This window comes from Marmota marmota, unplaced genomic scaffold (assembly GCF_001458135.2).
Source record: "Marmota marmota marmota unplaced genomic scaffold, marMar, whole genome shotgun sequence".
Lineage (NCBI taxonomy): Eukaryota > Metazoa > Chordata > Mammalia > Rodentia > Sciuridae > Marmota > Marmota marmota.
Window position 1 is genome coordinate 1,967,196 of NW_026000205.1, and position 18,349 is coordinate 1,985,544.

The 18,349-nt window shown below is 54.7% G+C and overlaps 2 protein-coding genes across 11 annotated transcripts in view; both read left to right on the plus strand.

The window, feature by feature from the left end:
• LOC107151279 (ras-interacting protein 1) overlaps positions 1–11,871 on the plus strand; it is a 44,632-nt gene extending 32,761 nt beyond the window's left edge. For 2 of the 4 annotated variants that reach the window (XM_048790585.1, XM_048790584.1), the window contains 9 exons: positions 3,947–4,302; positions 5,873–6,526; positions 7,464–7,501; positions 7,735–7,886; positions 7,988–8,103; positions 9,245–9,488; positions 9,680–9,852; positions 10,842–10,989; positions 11,452–11,871. In XM_048790585.1, the coding sequence (XP_048646542.1) occupies positions 3,947–4,302; positions 5,873–6,526; positions 7,464–7,501; positions 7,735–7,886; positions 7,988–8,103; positions 9,245–9,488; positions 9,680–9,852; positions 10,842–10,989; positions 11,452–11,651 (2,081 nt within the window). In that variant the 3' untranslated portion in view covers positions 11,652–11,871. Of the gene's footprint in view, positions 1–3,093; positions 3,257–3,946; positions 4,303–5,872; positions 6,527–7,463; positions 7,502–7,734; positions 7,887–7,987; positions 8,104–9,244; positions 9,489–9,679; positions 9,853–10,841; positions 10,990–11,451 lie in introns of those variants that run through there. The other 2 variants (XM_048790586.1, XM_015496594.2) reach the window with 2 other exon arrangements.
• A 135-nt stretch (positions 11,872–12,006) lies between these two features.
• Mamstr (MEF2 activating motif and SAP domain containing transcriptional regulator) lies at positions 12,007–16,745 on the plus strand. 7 transcript variants are annotated; one of them, XM_048790596.1, is made up of 7 exons: positions 12,007–12,727; positions 13,311–14,206; positions 14,552–14,590; positions 15,196–15,335; positions 15,506–15,690; positions 16,024–16,126; positions 16,337–16,745. In XM_048790596.1, exons 2-7 carry the CDS (start codon positions 14,041–14,043, stop codon positions 16,547–16,549), a joined length of 846 nt encoding a protein of 281 aa, XP_048646553.1. In that variant the 5' UTR covers positions 12,007–12,727; positions 13,311–14,040; the 3' UTR covers positions 16,550–16,745. The 7 variants fall into 7 exon arrangements, with proteins under 7 accessions (XP_048646553.1, XP_015352082.2, XP_048646550.1 ...); XM_015496596.2 differs by having other exon boundaries at positions 13,311–13,394; XM_048790593.1 differs by having other exon boundaries at positions 15,506–16,126.
• The last annotated feature ends 1,604 nt before the right edge of the window (positions 16,746–18,349 follow it).

The following is an 18,349-nucleotide window of genomic DNA, read 5'->3' on the forward strand; positions in this document are numbered from 1 at the left end:
TGCTTTCACTTCCTGCCAGGACAGCTCATTGCCCTCCTTTGTCAGTTTTGCCCCCAAATGCTACAGAGGAGACACCAACAACAAGCATCCTCTTTGGGAGTGAGACAGAGTCAGGGACACAGGGTGCAAATGTCACTGGTGAGACCAGTCCAGCCGTCCCTGGTGGGACAGGCCCAGCTTCCCCAACGGTCCAGGGTGAGACGGGCCCAGGGGTTCAGGGTGAGACGGGCCCAGGGGTTCAGAGTGAGACAGCCCCACTCCAGGGTGAGACGGGCCCAACAGAACAGGGTGAGATGGGCCCATTCCAGGAAGATACGGGCTCAACAGAACAGGGTGAGACTGCCCCACTCCAGGATGGTATGGGGTCACTGGCCCAAGGTGAGATGGCCCCTCAAGTCCAGGGTGAGACGGGCCCACCTGTCCAGGGTGAGACAGGTCCACCTGTCCAGGGTGAGAAGGGCCCACCTGTCCAGGGTGAGATGACATCTCCAGACCTGGTTGAGACGGCTCCAGTTCAGGCTGAGACAGCTCCACTTGAAGCTGAGACAGCCCCACTTGAGGCTGAGACAGCCCCACTTCAGGGTGAGACAACTCTGCCGGCCCAGGGTGAGACAACCCAGTCAGCCCAGGGTGAGACGACCCAGCCATTCCAGGTGGAGACTGCCCCACTGCAGGGTGAGATGGCTCCAGGTGAAGGTGAGACGGCCTCCCAGTTCCAGGGTGAGACAAACCAGGTTGAAACAGCACTACTCGAGGAGGAGACTGCCCCACTTCAGGGTGAGATGGCTCCAGGTGAAGGTGAGACGGCCTCCGAGGTCCAGGGTGAGGCAGCTCCACCAAACCAGGTTGAAATGGCACCATTCGAAGAGGAGACAGAACCAGGCGAAATTGAAATGGGCCAACCACTCCAGAATGAGATGGCCCCAGGACAGGGTGAGATGACTCCCCCAGAACAGGTGGATACTGCCCCACTACAGGGTGAGATGACTCCCCCAGGCCAGGCTGAAACTGCCCAATTCCAAGGTGAGATGGCCACACCAGTCCACGGTGAGACATCTGCAGCTCAGGGTGAGACTGCCTCACCAATCCAGGCCTGGATGGCCCAACTCCAGAATGAGGCAGCCCTAGTCCAAGATGAGACAGCCCCATTCCTGGGAGAGACGGCCCCACTTCTAGGTGACATGGCTCCACTTGAGGAGACCTCAGTACGCCCGAATCCAGGAGAATTGGAGTCTTCGACCACGAACCAACAGCCTGAGCAGGCCAAGGGTGTGCAGCAAGGCCGCAACCTTGGGCTGATCATCGCTTTACCTCTACTCCTGATACTAGGCCTTATTCTTTGGTGAGTCACTGCAGAGAATGGCGGAACCTGGAGGGAGAGGTGGGGCTTCTTACTGCCCAATGCTGGAGCAGTTGGCAGAGCCACTGAGGTTTCCAGAGATCTGGTGGGAGTTACAGCGTGGGGGGCTTACCTAGGAGGGCCAGGCTTTGAGAGTTGTTTGAATAGGTCAGCTCTGTGGGGCTGGGAGTTGGGGAGTGGCTCTCAACTGCTTTCTACTTAACATGGTTCCATGATTTGCAAATCTCAACCCATTCAATTTCCCTCAGCCTGCTTTACTGGCGAAAATCTAAAGAGAAACAATCTTCATAGCTCAGCCTTTGAAAATTCACCTTCTTAGCCGTCAAAGACAAGGGCCTCAAAAGAGAAAAATAATTAAATACATGTCTTGTTGTCTAAGTATTTGACTCAATCCTCTTGACTGAATAATACCTTGGGCTCCCCCAGAGGACAGATCAAGAGATGGGCTCCTGCCTCAGGGAGGAGGGTGAGGAACATGGCACCACTGAGGTCTGGTGGAGGGGACAGCAGACTGTGATATAATTCCAGAACCAAGAAACAGGCCAGGGCCAGGCCTACCTAGATCTCCTGCCCCAGGCCTGGTCTTCTCAGGACACCCCCTCCCACCTCTTCCTGTTGGGTTTCCTCTTGCCTTTTAATGTCCCCACACAGTGCTGGGGGCTGGGTCAGAGGCACAGGCTTTTCTAAAGGGATCAGGAACTAACCCAGGACATCAGAGCCAGGCCCTCTGGGTGCTGCCCAACCTGCAACAGGTAAGAGCCAGGTAAGACTCCTGGGTCCCACTGCAGCCATCAGTCCTCCTGGGCCTGTAGTCCAGGGCCCATCCCTCTCCCCAGATGCCCCTCCATCTCCCAGATGTCCCTCTGCCTCATTCCCCTAACCCCAGCCCATTGGGGATGTATATCCACCTTCCCTTAGGGCCAGGCTATCTGGTGTATTGAAGGAGGGTGGAAGCACCCCATCCCCTTTGGAAAGCTCCCTCCCCTGTGTGCCTGTGGAACCATCCTCCCCACCAAGCCCCGGGCCACAGGCCTATCCTGCCTCTGTCATGTGAGTAGCCACAAAGTGGTCCACCTGCCCCTGGCCCACCTGCCTTCCATCTGTCCCTGGTTTGGGCTCAGCCCCATGCATTGCTTTCTTGTCAGGGATCCTGAGAGACCTGTCTCCTGTTCCAGTCCTGAATGGGCAAGGGAGCCTGGGTGATGAGAGCAGGAAGTCAGATACTGGTTTACTTGGGCCCAGTGGGGGGAGAGGTGGGCTTAGGCACTGGGGTGGGCCACACAGGGCGGGTTTTGATTCTGCTTCCTTCCTTCCCTCCCCTCCCTTCTCACCTCTTGGTAATGGCTTCTGTGGGACTGGCCTTTATTTATTTAGAGTCTCTTTCCTGCTATGTCTACCCACCACCCATTTTGGTCATCCCTGGGTCTCTGTTTTTCCTTACTGTCTCTGCTCCCTTCTCACTCCTGTCCCTCTTCCTCTTGGGGTATTGGTGTCCTTCCCCCTTCCTGGGGACCCCATCTCCGTGTCTGCTTGTCTTTCTGGATGACTCTCTGCGATTCTGTTCGCAGAGGTGGATCCCCGGTCTTCATCTTCAGACCCGAGGAAACCCTGCAGCTAGCCACTGACTCACCCACGCTGCAATTGGAACTTTGGCGAGTGGGCACCTTAAAGCAGGTTGGGGGGAGCCAATGGGGGACTAGCCTGGGAGAAGGCGGGGCTGCAGCATCTGAGCGCTGGGCGGGACCTGCTGGTTTCCCAGGGCCTACAGAGTGGTGCTTGGATTCCCGTGGGGCATGGCCCGGCTGGTGGCAGTGGTTGGAGGTGTCCCAGAGTGTCTCGGGATGGAGTCAGGGCCTTTAGGAGGCATTCCAGGCTGCCTTGCAGGAGGCTGAATGTGTAGGTGGCCAAAGCAGTGGTAGCTCCCCAGCGGGGTGTCGGTGGGTTCTGGCAGCTCAGCAGCTTGTGGGAAGCGCCAGAGCCTAGCGAATTCCCAGGGATTCGGCCAGTGTTAGGGGAAAATCGAAGTTGGAGAGAACTAGGAGATGAGGAACAGGCCAGGACAATGTCCTGGAGGGCTGTGCAGAGCCGTGGGTGGGCCTGCGGGGCCAGGGTGGAGTCTGAGGAACTGAGTAGGCCTGAGCCTGAGGCGTTGGGCCTGGTGAGGCGTGGTGGCACCTGCTTGTGGGTCTGTGTGGCAGGAGACAGCTCTGGGAAGTAGGCTGAGGCGGATCTTGAGGGTCAGGGCCTATGTGGGCAGAGCCTAGGAGGGAGAGGGACCTGTGCCTCTAGGTGGGGTGAAGACTGGCAGCGGGCCTTGGATCCTTAGCCTTAGGCTCCCTTAACTGCCAAGTGTAGGCGCAGGGGAAAGAAAGAGGATAGAGGAAGAGGTGTTCAGAGAGGCCAAGGACGGTTATATGGATCCTGAAGCAGGAGGCGACCTCAAAGGTGAAATAGCACATGCCACAGGCAACCTGGCATGCGTGCTGCCATGTGCACCAAGGGACAAGGCACTCAGGGAGTGATAGATGATCTCAGGTCTCTCCCTGGTCTTTCTACTCTCAGGCACTCTCTCCCCACCCCCCGCAGGCACCGGCGCCCCCTCGTGGCGGCCACAGAAGAATCGCTCCCGTGCAGCTTCTGGTGGGGCCGCACTGGCCAGTCCTGGTCCTGGGTCTGGATCTGGGGTCCCCGCTGGATCTGGGGGCAAGGAACGCTCGGAGAACTTGTCCTTACGGCGCAGTGTGTCAGAGCTGAGCCTGCAGGGTCGGAGAAGGCGGCAGCAGGAACGCAGGCAGCAAGCACTTAGCATGGCCCCAGGGGCAGCTGATACCCAAATAGTACCTGCAGACCCCGGGGATTTTGATCAGTTGACTCAGTGCCTCATCCAGGCCCCCAGCAATCGCCCCTACTTTCTACTGCTCCAGGGCTATCAGGATGCCCAGGTGAGCATCGCCTCCCCAACCACCCAGAGCCCTATGTCCCCCCTGTCATTGGAGAGTGATAAACCTGTAGTTCTCAGAATTCCTCTGGTTGAGGTAGCCTCAGGTCCTCTGGTAGGCAAAAGCACAGCCAGGTTGCAGAGAGTGAGTGTGGAGGAGGCGGAGGGGAGATGGCTGACAAGATTACACTGGAGGCACAAATAGGGCATGGTCCTGTCACTGAAAGTGGAGGGCAAGCTGTGTCTTTTCAAAGGAGAGTCCATTGCAGGAAGGAGACCCCGAGTAGACATCATTTCTTGAGGGAGGACGACAGGAGAGTGCATGTGCTGGGGCAGGGACGTCCTTGACTAGTGTCTGGGGACTTAATGTAGAAAAGCCTGTATTTCTTTGGTGGGGGAGTGGATGAACCCATTTGTAAAAGGTGATGGTTTTCACTGGGACGTTTGACCATTGTGGATGCAGGCAGGGGGTGCTGGCACTTCTGTGCATTTACACATTTGGGTGACAATGGGAGAACTTGAGAGTATTTTCATCTGTGCATTGTACATATCAGTGGGATTAGTACACATTCATTCATGCACACAGTCTTAGGTTTATTTTAGAAAGGCGACACACTGCTTCCATTTTTACAGAATGGAGACAAGAGCACCTTTTTAAGAAGGGTTCTTTGGAATGCATCTTTTTGGGGAGTGGATGAAATAGGAAGCTCTCTCCTTGAGGCAGGTGTTTGAAAACATGATTACTAGAAGAGCCACTGTATGGAAATCTCTAGCAGGTGTCCCCTGAAGGGAGGGGCATAGTGAGAACCTCTGTTGATGTTGTGGGTGTGTCTTTGGAGTCCTCCTACACGTGAATGGGGGCAAATAGAGGAGTCCATTGTTGGAGCAGGTTTCCTTGTCAAGGGATGGGAATAATCGAGAGAATGCACTGTAGAAAGGGGTCACCTAGGAAATGCACCTTCATGAGTCCTAGCTAATGGAAGAACATTGGTTTACGGGGGTCTTTTAAAAGATCTCATTCCTTTGGGATATTGAAATGACTATTAGTAGAAGGGGAAACATCTGTAAGGCTCCATCACTGGAGTGGAATTAAGAACAAGTGGGGCCAGGGGTATGGAAATGGAGGAAGGTTGGAGAGGTCCATTCTTTGAGGATGAAGGTAGGGGGTAGTCCATTTTAGTAGGGGTGACGGGTGTCCTTGGAAGCACTCATTCCTTGGCTGGATGTTTTGGTAGAGTCCACTTTAGGTGGGGAAGAATTCATTCAGAATTGTTGGGAAAATGAGAGTCCATTGGTGATTTATCATCTCTGAATCATCTGTTCTTTGAGGGAGTGACAAAGTTGGGGCTTTCTTCTGTAAGTATAGAGTTGTGGGGATGTGCATCATGGTAGCATCTCCCATAGAAAGCTCTTTCAAAAGAAAGTGGAGTGTTAGTCCTCTGGGTCCTGGTGGATCTTGGAAGTGTTCATTTAAAAAGTAGGTGGGATATGGGAGTATTGATGTTGGGATAGAGACTGTTTGGAAGCACCCATTGGGAAGGGAATTGGATGTGTTGTCTTTACTTTTTCTCTAGGACTTTGTGGTGTATGTCATGACAAGGGAGCAACACGTTTTTGGCAGAGGCGGGACCTCCTCATCCCGCTGCGGGTCCCCTGGCCCATACGTGGACACTTTCCTCAATGCCCCTGACATACTGCCACGCCACTGCACAGTTCGTGCGGGCCCTGAGCCCCCAGCCATGGTGCGCCCTTCCCGTGGAGCTCCGGTTATGCACAACGGGTGTCTTCTGCTGCGGGAGGCCGAGCTGCACCCAGGTGACCTGCTAGGGCTGGGCGAGCACTTCCTGTTCATGTACAAGGACCCCCGCACTGGGGGTTCTGGGCCGGCAAGACCCCCCTGGCTTCCTGCTCGTCCCGGAGCCACACCCCCAGGCCCCGGCTGGGCCTTCTCCTGCCGTTTGTGCGGCCGAGGTCTGCAAGAGCGTGGGGAGGCGCTGGCCGCTTACCTGGACGGCCGGGAGCCGGTCCTGCGTTTCCGACCTCGCGAGGAGGAAGCACTGCTGGGCGAGATCGTGCGGACAGCGGCCTCTGGAGCGGGAGACCTGCCACCGCTGGGGCCTGCCACGCTGCTGGCGCTATGCGTGCAGCACTCGGCCCGAGAGCTGGAGCTGGGCCACCTACCGCGCCTGCTGGGCCGCCTCGCCAGGCTCATCAAGGAGGCCGTCTGGGTGAGCACCCCCAACCGCCATCCAGCCCCACCTGCTGCCCAAGTCTACTCAGTTAGGGATAAGGGTGAGAAGAAAGTATGTTTCCCATGATGCCTCAGGAAGGGCTTGGGCGACGTAGTAAGTGGTCCCACTCACCGAAGTTTTGGATTTATAGAAGAGGTGGTAGTGCCTACCTTTGGAGCTGTGGGATCCTGGAATAAGTCATTCTGGTAAATAGGGCGGGGCCGAGAAGTTGAAGAGACCATTATAAGAAGTTCGGTGGGCAACCCACTGGGCTGGGACCTTGCAGCAGTTGCAAGAGAGACCATTATTGGAGGATAGGTTGGTTGGACCTACATATGGGAGCCCCAGAAAGAAATAGGTCAGAGTAGAAGAAAGGTTCCATCCTATTGAACTAGAGGCTTGTTAGAGGGAGGGTTTATGGAGTTCTTTGGGGTTAAGAAGAAACAGAATTTGAGCAGAAGAGGCCCCAAGGGCAACAGACCACTCATTCATCACCACCATCACCTCTTGTTACTTTTTTAAAAACATGTATTTTTTTAAATTGTTGATAGAACTTTATTTTTATTTATATATATGTGGGGCTGAGAATGAAACCCAGTGCCTCACACATGCCAGGCAAGTGCTCTGCCACTGAGCCACAACCCCAGCCCCTGCCTCTTGTTATCTTTAAAAAGAGGGACCAGTGAGGAGGATCACGAGTTAGAGGACAACCTGGGCAACTGAGTGAGACCCTGTCTCAAAAAATAAGTACCAAGGGCTGGAGAGGTAACTCCCGTGGCAGAATGCTTACCTAACTGTGAGGCTTAGGGATTAGAGTACATCTGCAAAGTGGGGAGTCTCTGTCCTAAATAGGCTTCTAGAAAAACCAGGACATTAACTCAAGATACCTTCTCTCCTGACCCTCTCCCCTAATTCTGATCTCACTGTTCTGCAGGAAAAAATTAAGGAAATTGGAGACCGTCAGCCAGAGAAGTAAGAGAAATTCCAAGCACAAAGATCCAGAGGGATGCAAGAGTTGGGATTTGCATCTAGTTCTGCATTTATTCCATACATGTCTTAGTGCAAGTTTCTGTTCCTCCTTGGGACTCAACATTTCTGGCTGTGAAATGGGGCATGGGCTTGGTCCTCAACTTAGGCCCAAATCTTGAGGTTTGGACTATTATGGGGGTTGAGCAGGGATCACAGGTTCCTTCCCCTTTCCTCAGCCACCCTGAGGGGATCCCCGAAGTGCCCCTGACTCCAGAGGCTGTATCTGTGGAGCTGCGGCCACTCATGCTGTGGATGGCCAACACCACTGAGCTGCTGAGCTTTGTGCAGGAGAAGGTGCTGGAAATGGAGAAGGAGGCCGACCAGGAGGGTGAGCTCTTACCCAAGCTTAGGCTTTTCCAAGCCCTTTTTCCTGAATCTGGGGCCCTGGGCTCCTGGCTGCCAGCCTGTGGTTCTCCCTCTCACCCTTAGGTCTATCCTCAGACCCACAGCTCTGCAATGACTTGGAATTATGTGATGAGGCCATGGCCCTCCTGGATGAGGTCATCATGTGTACCTTCCAGCAGTCTGTCTACTACCTCACCAAGGTTGGCTTTGCCCCTACTTCCAATTTGACAGCATCATTTTCTGATAAAACTTCATTGTGTTGCTCTGATGTCATTTCCTGGTTGGCTTAAAATTTCCTTCTCCTATGACATCACTTCCCATCTCATTCCAGTTCTTTGTTGCTGTGACATCACTTCCTGCCTTTCTGGCTTCCCTTCCTGTCTGCAATTATTGCCTCTTGACAGTCTGGCTTCATTACCTGGTTATATAACTATTACATCTTCTCAAGCTCCCTTCTTTTTTTTTTTTTTTTGGTCTACTGATAAATTATAGACAGATAGATAGATAGATTGGCAGGGAGAGAGAAAGATAGTTCAAGTAGTGTTAGGTCCTGTCATTTAAACCAAAGATCTTTAATCGGGATCTTATTTCCTGTGTTTGTTGATCTCACTTGCTGTAGCTCTGAACTCACTTCCATTTCTAATCTGGAGACCTTTTTCTCTCTGAGTGCTCTTCCTGCAGGGTCTGCCTCCCCCACCTCCTGCCATATCTTTGACCTTAATATTGCTTCTTGGACTTCTCAGGGATTTTGGTTTATGCTGGGTCTGATTCCCTGTCTGTAAAAGGAGAAGGGAGTCTTTTGGGATAGGTAGCAGTTCCTTGAACAGCCGTAACTATGAAGCCCTTTCCTCTGAGGCTTCACTTCCTGCACATTCTTGCAGAGGGTGTTTTATTTCTGTATCTGACCTCATTTCCGGTCCTTGGCCTGGTCTCACTTTCTACCAGTTAATTGCCACCTGACTGCTACTTCCTAACTCTCCATTCTTTTTCTTTCCTTCAGGAATTCTGGATAAAAGAAGGGGGCTTCTTTGTCCACTATTCTTTGTCCTTCGTGAGCTATCTACTGAGAACTACAAGTCCCAAAATGCATGAGAAGTGGTGTTATAATAACCAAGAAACTTCTAGAAAGTCTTTCTTAAGACTTGACTTGTTCCAGGTTTAATAAATGTTAGAAGCCCATCTGTGAAGTAGGGATTTGTTCATAGAGTCCCTTCAGGTGTTGAATGCAGAGTGGGCTACAACTCCTAGAAGCCTTTAGAGCTGCCCATTATCTCCATGCTCTACCAACCTGAAGCTTCCAGGGAATGTGATCCAATCACTTCTTTTTGCCTGTTTCCTCAGACTCTTTATTCAACACTGCCTGCTCTCCTGGATAGCAACCCCTTCACAGCTGGTGCCGATCTGCCTGGGCCTGGTGCAGAGCTGGGGGCCATGCCTCCAGGGTTGAGACCTACACTGGGCGTGTTCCAGGCAGCCTTGGAATTGACCAGCCAGTGTGAGCTGCATCCAGATCTTGTGTCTCAGACTTTCGGCTACTTGTTTTTCTTCTCCAATGCATCCCTTCTCAACTCACTGATGGAACGAGGTGAGAGTTGGGTTGGGAGCCAGGAATGGGGAGGCTCCTATCCCAGACCCATATCAAGCTAGACAACACAGCACAGGCCACATGTCTGGATATTCTGGAGAACAGAGACACAGACCAAGCTCAAGGACAGGAATGGTCTGGGAAGCAGGCCACAGTCCACCCACATTTACTCCCATAACCTTCCCTCCTAGGTCAAGGCAGACCTTTCTATCAGTGGTCCCGAGCTGTCCAGATCCGAACCAACCTAGATCTTGTCTTGGACTGGCTTCAGGGGGCTGGGCTAGGTGACATTGCCACTGAGTTCTTCCGGAAACTCTCCATTGCTGTGAACCTGCTCTGTGTGCCCCGCACCTCCCTGCTTAAGGTAATCCCTGACCCCTAACCTCTAACTCTTCAACCCCTCTCAGCCACCCTGTATATTCAGCTCACCCTCAGAGCTCCTGGAGACCCCTTTTCATTCCAAGACTCTGCTTAGATAGCTGGCAGCCAGCACCAACAATAACCACATTTGACTGTGTCTGAATCCCAGTGGAACTTTTTAAAAATAGTTTGCAGGGTCCCTCCTCAGCCATGCTGAGTCAGGAAGTTTGGTATGAGACCAGGGAATGTGCTGGTTAAAATATCCACTGAACAAAACCTTAATTCCAGTCACTGTGTTTCACAATTCTAGTTTAATACTGATAGATCTGCATGAAAATGGGTTATTATTAGACAATTCTTCAGATGAGGAAACTGAGAATCATGTAGAACAGGTCACTTGATTTCATGTATTTATTTTTTATCAAACACTGACAGTGCATTTGATAAGCCCCAGGCAGTGTTCCAAGTCACTTTCCAGTTTGTCACATTGCATCTTCATAACAACCCTACACGGTTGTTTGACAGATAAGGAAACTGAGGCATAGTGATTTGTCAGAAGATCAGTAAGTAATCGAGCTGAGATCTTTGAACCCAGGCAATCTGGATAGAGTCTCTGATTTTAATCACACTGATGATTCTAATGCCAGCTAGGTCAAGTGCAAAATTTGCCAAACAGATACAAAAATAGCCACAATGGAAAAATTAACCCCTCTGTACACATTGCCAGCTTTAATGATACAAGTGAATAGCAGTCTTGTTCCCCACCTTCTTCCTGTATCTTTATTTATTCTGAAACAAATCATATTTTTTAAAGCTTCTGAGAGCAACACCCTTCCCTACCATCACTTCAGTGACAAGTGGTCTTCACAGTGCCCAGGACACATGGCATAGACTCCACTATGCACATCCACTCCACTTATGGAGGCCCTTCCATGTGCCATTTCTCAGCTGCCCCATAATGACCATAGACTTCTCACCTGGTCCTCCCACCAGGCTTCATGGAGCAGCCTACGAACTGACCACTCCACCCTGACACCTGCTCAGCTCCACCATCTGCTTAGCCACTACCAGCTGGGTCCTGGCCGCGGGCCACCACCGGCCTGGGACCCTCCCCCAGCAGAGCAGGATGCTGTGGACACAGGTGAGGAAAATGGGGATACAAACACTGGGGCTTTCAGCTTTTGGGCGTGGGGGTCCCTAGCCCCAGCGCTCTTCTGACCCAGGAGGCTGGTCCCAGTCCCCTTCTCACCAGCACAGGAGTTCAAGGTCCCAGCCCCTCTTTTCTCCCTCTGCAACCCCTCACCCACCTCTCCTCGGAGTCTGTGCCCCTTAACCTTCAGGAGTCCCTAGGACTAAATTCCCAGCCTTCCTCGGGGATGTAGGAACCTGGCCACCCCCCTGCTGGTTGCCCACGCAACCATGGCCTTTGCAGTCTCAACGACAACTCCCATTGTGCTCTGGATCCCAGAGTCGCCTTTAAGCGGACCCTGCTCCTGCAAGTTGCTGGGAGTTTTTCTTCGGGCGTAGTTCAGTCTCGGCTCTTCCTGGCACAGTCGCCTCACGCCCATTTTCAGACTCTAACCTATCTTCTTTGGCCTCAAAGGCGACATCTTCGAAAGCTTCTCCTCTCACCCGCCCCTCATCCTGCCCCTGGGGAGCTCACGCCTGCGCCTCACGGGCCCAGTGACAGACGACGCCCTGCACCGTGAACTGCGCAGGCTCCGTCGCCTCCTGTGGGATCTTGAGCAGCAGGAGTTGCCAGCCAATCACCGCCACGGACCTCCCGTAGCCTCGCCTCCCTGAAGACCAATAGCAAAGGAGCGCGCGAACCTTGAAAATTCTTGGGCTTCTACTCACTGGAGACCGCCTGAACGAAGAGCTTTCTGGGAGTTGTAGTTCCCGTCCCCGCGCGGAAAGCTGGGAGTTTGAATTTTGGGGTAGTAACAGGATGAGACGGGGGAGGGGGGGAGAGATGGGTTTGGGATGTTAGTGCCAAGGAGCAATAAATGTATCTGTGACTTTGGCAGTGCCTCTTTTATTAAGATTCGGGGCCTTAGAGATGGTGATTTTTAAGGCCTCAGGGCCCTGCCCTGGAGCGTTGGGCTCCTGCCTAGTCGGAGGAGGTATTTATAGCCGCGGCCTCAGCGTGCCCTCTTTCATGTAATCCAACCCAGGAGCACTGGGGCCTCCCACACACCTCAGAACACGGTCCGAAGTGTGCTCTGCGGGATATCAGGCCCTTGATCCTGCCACTGGGAACCAGCCGTCTCTCCCTCTCACCCCCAAAGTCCAAAGTTGCCTTCTCTTTCTTACCTAGGAATCCGGGTCCCCTTACCGGCTCTGAACCCGTCTGACTTTTAAGCACACCACCGAACCACACCTCTATCTCGGTTCCTAGCACTTCCTCCCGCAGACCCCCAACCCACTCCTTAGACCAGGGGTCCGGCCCTCTGGCTTGAACTTTCCCCTTCCCTAAACCTGACTCCCGCTGCTGTGTCAGGGGGAAAAAAAGCGACAGGTGGCACCTGCCGGCAGAGACGGGACACGACCACCTGCCACTGCTGCTCATTCGGCGCCCCTCTCCCGGCACCTGCTCCCGTCTGTCTGCCTGCGGCTGTCCCGCCCGACCTCACAGCCTCAGGACGACGAGGAGGAGCGAGCCCAGGAACCCCGCCCCAGACTCTGTCAGCGCCTGTCCCCGCCCTTTCTCAGAGTCCCGGGCGTAGCTCGCGTCTCCTCCGCCCACTCCTTGGGCTTCCAGCACGCACCAGAAAGGGGGTTCCAAGGCGTTCCCAGGCTGGTGGGGTGGAGCCTGCAGTCTCCAACCCAGACCGCCAGACTCCACCCGCCTTAGGGCACAGCTGCTCCGAGCCCACCTGGTGAGAAGCCCCTGGGGTGGAGGGAAGGACTCTCCTTAACTCTTCTGTCACTTTTCTGGTCCCCATCCCTTCCTTACAGACCCTGGTGGCTGACATCCCGACCCATTCCCTTCTCAGGTGCAAGTTGCAGGCACTGTTCAATTTCCCAGACCCCTTTCCCCTGGATATTGAATTCTAGTCCCCTCAAGAGTATTGTGTGCCAGCCCTTAACCTCCTTCCCCTTCAAGATTCAGGGGTCCAGGCCACTATCCCTTCTTCTCCTTCAAAGACCCAGGGGTCGAGGTTCCCAGTGCCCTCCTCCCTAGGACCCAGGTCCTCCCTCTACCAAGATCTAGGAGTCAGGGCTCCCAGCCCCTCCTCCCTCAGACCTAGGAGTTAGGGCCCCAGCCCCTCCTCCCTCAGACTCAGGAGTCCAGGCCCCAGCCCTCCTCCCTCTGACCTATGTGTCTGGGGCCCCAGCCCTTTCCACATCCAGAAGTTAGGGTTACAGGCTGCTTCTATCCCTAACTCCCTCAGAGCTTTTCATAAGTCTACCCACAGGGTCAGCTTCCTGACCTCCACTTTGACCCTGCTCTCTCTCCAGTCCAGGTCCCCATCCCAGCCTTGGAAATGACCCTGGCAGCTTCCTCCCAGCGCTCCCAAATCATCCGCTCCAAGTTCCGATCTGGTGAGAGGCTTTTCCCTATGGGTTTGGGAAGGGGTCCTGGGCTTCTGGAAACGGGTCTACTCTGGGGTGGGAGAAGGTAGGAGGACCCGTGAGGCATGTATTTTCTGTGCAAAAGGTCACTCAGCATAAAGGTGTCCAGCAAAGGGGTCGAATTGAGGTAGGCCACTAAGTGTGCAAATGGCTAGGTCAGCAAAGAGGAGTGGGCAGCTAGGGGTGGGTGTGCAGATCAGGCACTGCAAAGAACAAGGCTTCAACTGAAATGTATGTTCAGCAGACATGCGCACACAATGGGGACTTTGGAGGACAGGGTGGGAGTTTGGTGAGGGGACAATGAGCTATCGAGCCTTGAAAGTGTCAAAAGTTGTGTTTTAGATTCCAGGGTAAGTGCAAGATATGCAATGCGCAGAACTGGGGGTCAATTCCTGAGTAGGCAAAGGGCACCCAAGTGCAAGGGAGTGTGGTTACATGGTTGGGTGTACAAAGACACTAATAACGGAAGAGCAAAAATGTGCAAAAAGACACACATGTGCAAAGAGCAGAATTGTGCAATGGGACAGCCTTGCTCCAAAATTAGTGGCCATGTCCTTAGGGTGCAAATAAGAATGTCAATGTGGCTGGGTGGGTGCCAAGGCAGAGTGAGCCAAGGATGAGGTGTGTAGGTTACAAATACACGGAAGTGGCATATGTAGATCTAGAGCCCAGAGATGCGTTTCAAGGGTTGGTGTGCAGACTACGGGATGACTGTGGGAAGGGCAAAAGGGGAGCACAGAAAGAAGTTGGCGCTGCAGAGTGGGGTTCATGGATAAAAGGAGGTGAGGTGCAAACGGGCCGGGCTGCCAAGATGGCGATTTTCCTGGGGGTGGCGTGGGCACTGACTCGTGAGGGGCAGGTGGAGCTGGGGTGGGGCTGCCTACTGCCTGCAGGCTGGCTGGCTCCTAGCCCTAGAGCAGCTCTGGCCCGAGGCACTGCGCTGGCAGGGAGCAGGCGGGAGGCCCGGGAAAGGGAGCGGGCTGCCTGCCCACCCGCCTGCAGGGGTGTGTAAGGGGGCTGGGCACGCGTGTCCTGCCAACAACTGCAACTCCCACCGGCCTGCCAAGCCAGGCTCCCGGACACTCCCTTCCCGCCTTCCTCCTCCCACCTCCCTCCTCCTTCCACAGTCCTCCAGCTTCGGATCCACAGACGGAATCAGGACCCCAGTAAGTGTGGGCCCTGAGTGGGAGGGGATGGTGGCCCCATTTCCCTGGGACATCCTGGAGTACAGCTATGCAAGGTCCCTCACTGGTTCCTGTAGCTTGGTTCCTATACCCCACCCAGGATACACTGAAATTCCATCCTGTCCTTTCCCAAGGATCCAGGAATCCAGGTCCTTGGTCATCCCACCCCTGGGAGCTCTGCTTCCTGCTCTCCAGTTTTCCCACCCCAACAGATGCATGATTCCAGATGCTCTTTGGAGGAAACAGGCTTCCCAGACTCCACTCCACATTCCGTTCACATAAGAATGTCAGACTGTGGCTCTCAGCTTCTCCGTCTCCCCAAGAACCAGGAGTGCAGGCCCCCACCCCTGTCCCAGCAAAACCCCAGACATCTGTGATCCTCAACTAACACACCCCTTGGTGACAGAGCTTGCTGCCTTCTTGAGAATGTGAAAATCTGGGCCCCTAGATCCAGGAGTCCAGGCATCCAGCTGCCAGGGCTTGTCCTCCCACACCCCAGGGAGGCTGGGTCCTCCTTTCCCACAGCTTTGCTCCTCCTTGCTGGCTAAATGCCTCCAGGCCACTCAGGTCTTTCACTGTCTCTCCAGCCTCAGATTCAGATCCGTGGATCTCAGCCTCCGGCCCAGCTCTGGCCCCAGCTTTGCCCTTGGTCCCTGCCTCTTTCCTCTTCAGCCCTGGCGTCTTGCTCCCTGAGACGGAATATTGTCCTTGGAGGTCCCCAAAGAAGGTGAGTCTTGACTAGAGTGAGAGGAAGTCCCTCTGAGTCTAGCCTTGGTCCTCCTTGCCACTGCCCCATCTGCTCCTCTTTGGTGACTGCCAACCCCACTGTGCAGTGGGCTCTGGGGCAGGAAGGCAGGAACTGAGCTGAAGCATGGGACATCACACTTGCTGTTTTAGGAGTCTTCCAAGACCTCCCAACGCTGGAGCGAATCCAAGCCCAGGGGAAACTTAACATACCACCAGTACATGCCCCCGGAGCCGAGACAAGGGTCCAGGGCAGACCCCCAAGTTGAGAGGTCAGCCCTGGGTCCCCAGGGGCCACCTCTGTGGGAAGGGACAAACTCACAGCAGCTACATCCTAGGTATGACCCTCATTTCTCTTCTCTGGGGACCCAGAAATTCACATCCCATCATCCTGCCTCAAATCCACTGCTCATGACAGGGTCCAGTCCGGAGCCCCTCCTTCCCCAGGACCCAACTCTCCAGCTCCCAGTCCTTCTCCTTTCAGACTCACACCCCCAGTTCCTCCTCTCCCACGAACAGAAATCTAGCCCCATGGTCTTGCTTCCTCAGAGACCCAGAATTCTGGGCTGTCACTTTCCTACATTTTCTAGAGCCCCTGTTTATGAGGACCTTAATATGCCTTTTCTCTCTCTGTCCCTTCTAAACTGTTCCTCCCTCACGACCATCGCCAGAATGAAGCCCACTCCCCTCACTCCCTTCCAACCAGGAGTCCCCAGCCCTTCTCCCCCTCCACACAAGTTGGAACTTCAGACCCTTAAACTGGAGGAGCTGACGGTGAGTTTGGGGGACAACTTTCCAGGTGTGTCCTTTCTTTTGGTGGGATTAACCGCAGCCTCTGCCCCAAGGAAATCCAGGAGTCTGGGTCCCCAGTTTCATCTTTTGGAGGGTTCCAGATCTTTCCTATCTCGTTTCCCAAATGTCCTCCCCATTCCCGGCCTGCTGCCCAAGCACGCCCAGCACCGACTCTCCCCGCCCCCTCCCCAGGTCTCAGAGCTCCGGCAGCAGCTGCGCCTGCGGGGCCTCCCGGTGTCCGGGACCAAGTCGATGCTCCTGGAGCGCATGCGCGGCGGTGCCCCGCCCCGCGAGCGGCAAAAGCCGCTGCGGGAGGACGGCGCGGCGGGTGCTCCCTGGCCACGCCTCAGGCCCAAGGCCCTGGGAACCTCCCGGCGGCAGGGCACGGTGAGGGCGGCACTATGAGAGTGTGGGCCAATGACGAGAAGACAAAACAGATGGGGCGGAGGGTCGAAAACTCAGGAACCAATGAAGTTGTGGGGAGAGACTTGGCCCAGCAGAGAAAGCCCGGCGCAAGGGGGCGTGGCTAAGAGCAACTGGGGGAAGAATCTTCAGGGAGGAGGAGCCAATGAAAGGGCAGGGGGCGAGGCCAAAGGCGTGGTCCAGGAGTGAAGGGCCGGACCTGGGGGTGGAGCCACGGATTNCCTCCGCCGCCGCCGCCGCCGCCGCCGCCGCCGCCTCCTCCTCCTCCTCCGCCGCCTCTGGCCACAGCCCTAACAGCTTCCTCAGCGCCCCTGACGCTGGAGGAGGAGCTGCAGGAAGCCATCCGGAGGGCGCAGGTGAGAGGGTGCCGGATCAAGTGGGTCTGGGATGGTGGGTCTCCGCTCAGGTTCTGGGTGGGATGCCAGATTCACGCCGCGTCTGTTCGTCCACAGCTGCTTCCGAATCGGGGCATTGATGACATCCTGGAGGACCAGATGGAGCCTGATGGTAAGAGCCTAACTCCTGAGTTTGGGGGAGAAGGGGCCTGAGGTTCTGCACTCCTGGGTCCGAGGAAAGAATGGGCTGAAGAACAGAACCAGATCCATGACTTCCTAAGCTCACACTCCATTCCTTCCCCCGCAGACCCGCTGCCCCCCATTCCTCTGGATTTTCCTGGCTCCTTCGACGTGCTGTCCCCCTCACCGGACTCTGAAGGCCTCTCATCTGTCTTCTCCTCTTCACTCCCAACCCCCACGAACTCCCCATCCACCTCTCCCAGAGGCCCCACGGATTCCTTGGACTGGTTAGAGGCCCTGAGTGGGGGTCCTCCACTGGGCTCTGGCCCTCCAGCCCCCAGCATCTTCTCTGCTGACTTATCTGACTCCAGTGGCACCCGGCTCTGGGACCTGCTGGAGGATCCGTGGTGATGGGTTCTGGAGTTTTACAGGGACCCAGAACTGGTGGGGGTGAAGATGGCAAAGAGACTCCCGGAAGGGAAATGGAACAACTAGTAGAGCCCCTCCCACCACAGACACCCAATCCCAATCTGGCCCCTAACTGCTGCTGACATGCCTGGACTTTGCCTTCCTACGGGCCTTACCCCCTCTATGGTTGTGTGGTTGGGGATGGAGGTTCATTTGCTGCTGCCCAAGGCAAACAAGCTGCTTTCTGCTTCCTTTTGAGACCTCATGGATGTTCTTAATGCCCGTTTCCTCACAGATACATACAGATGGATGCCTGTTGTGTGGCAAAGCTGAAGGGGGATATGCTGTTGGATGCAGGAAAGGGGCAGGGAAGAGTAGGGAGGGACAAGAGGTAGCCAGACCCCTGGGTTCCAGTTGGATCAGAAGTGTTGTGTCTGAAGTCAGCTTCTGTTGCAGGCACAGAGACAAGATGTCCACACCAGTGATTTGTTTAAGAAATGCTTTCCAGGAGAGATACTGAGGGACTGGAGAAAGACAGACTAGAGGAAGAAAAGGAGCCAGAGTGTGCCCTCAGGTGAAGTCTCAGCTTCAGCCTCTTCCCCTGGGGAGTTCTGGAGCATAAATTGAGCTACAGACTTTTCCACCTTGGGGTGCATGGAACTAGGCCTTTGAATCTCCCTGTCTGTGCTCTCTATTGCTAAAGCCACAAAGCAGTAACCATCTGAAATCACTCACGATTTCATGGATTCACTGGACTCCATGGGATATTCCTTCAGCTCTGCATGATTATAGCCAGGGCTACAGTCGTCTTGGGGCCCAGCTGGGCAGGGGCACCTAAGATGGCACTCTGGTGCCTTGG

Bases quoted from the DNA above. Each gene is read 5' to 3' on its own strand.
- Mamstr (XM_048790590.1), top strand. From the start codon at position 14,041: ATGAGGTGTGTAGGTTACAAATACACGGAAGTGGCATATGTAGATCTA. The intron at 14,207-14,551 runs GTGAGGTGCAAA...CTCCTTCCACAG, and splicing joins GGGTTCATGGATAAAAGGAG to TCCTCCAGCTTCGGATCCAC. The intron at 14,591-15,195 runs GTAAGTGTGGGC...CTGTCTCTCCAG, and splicing joins CAGACGGAATCAGGACCCCA to CCTCAGATTCAGATCCGTGG.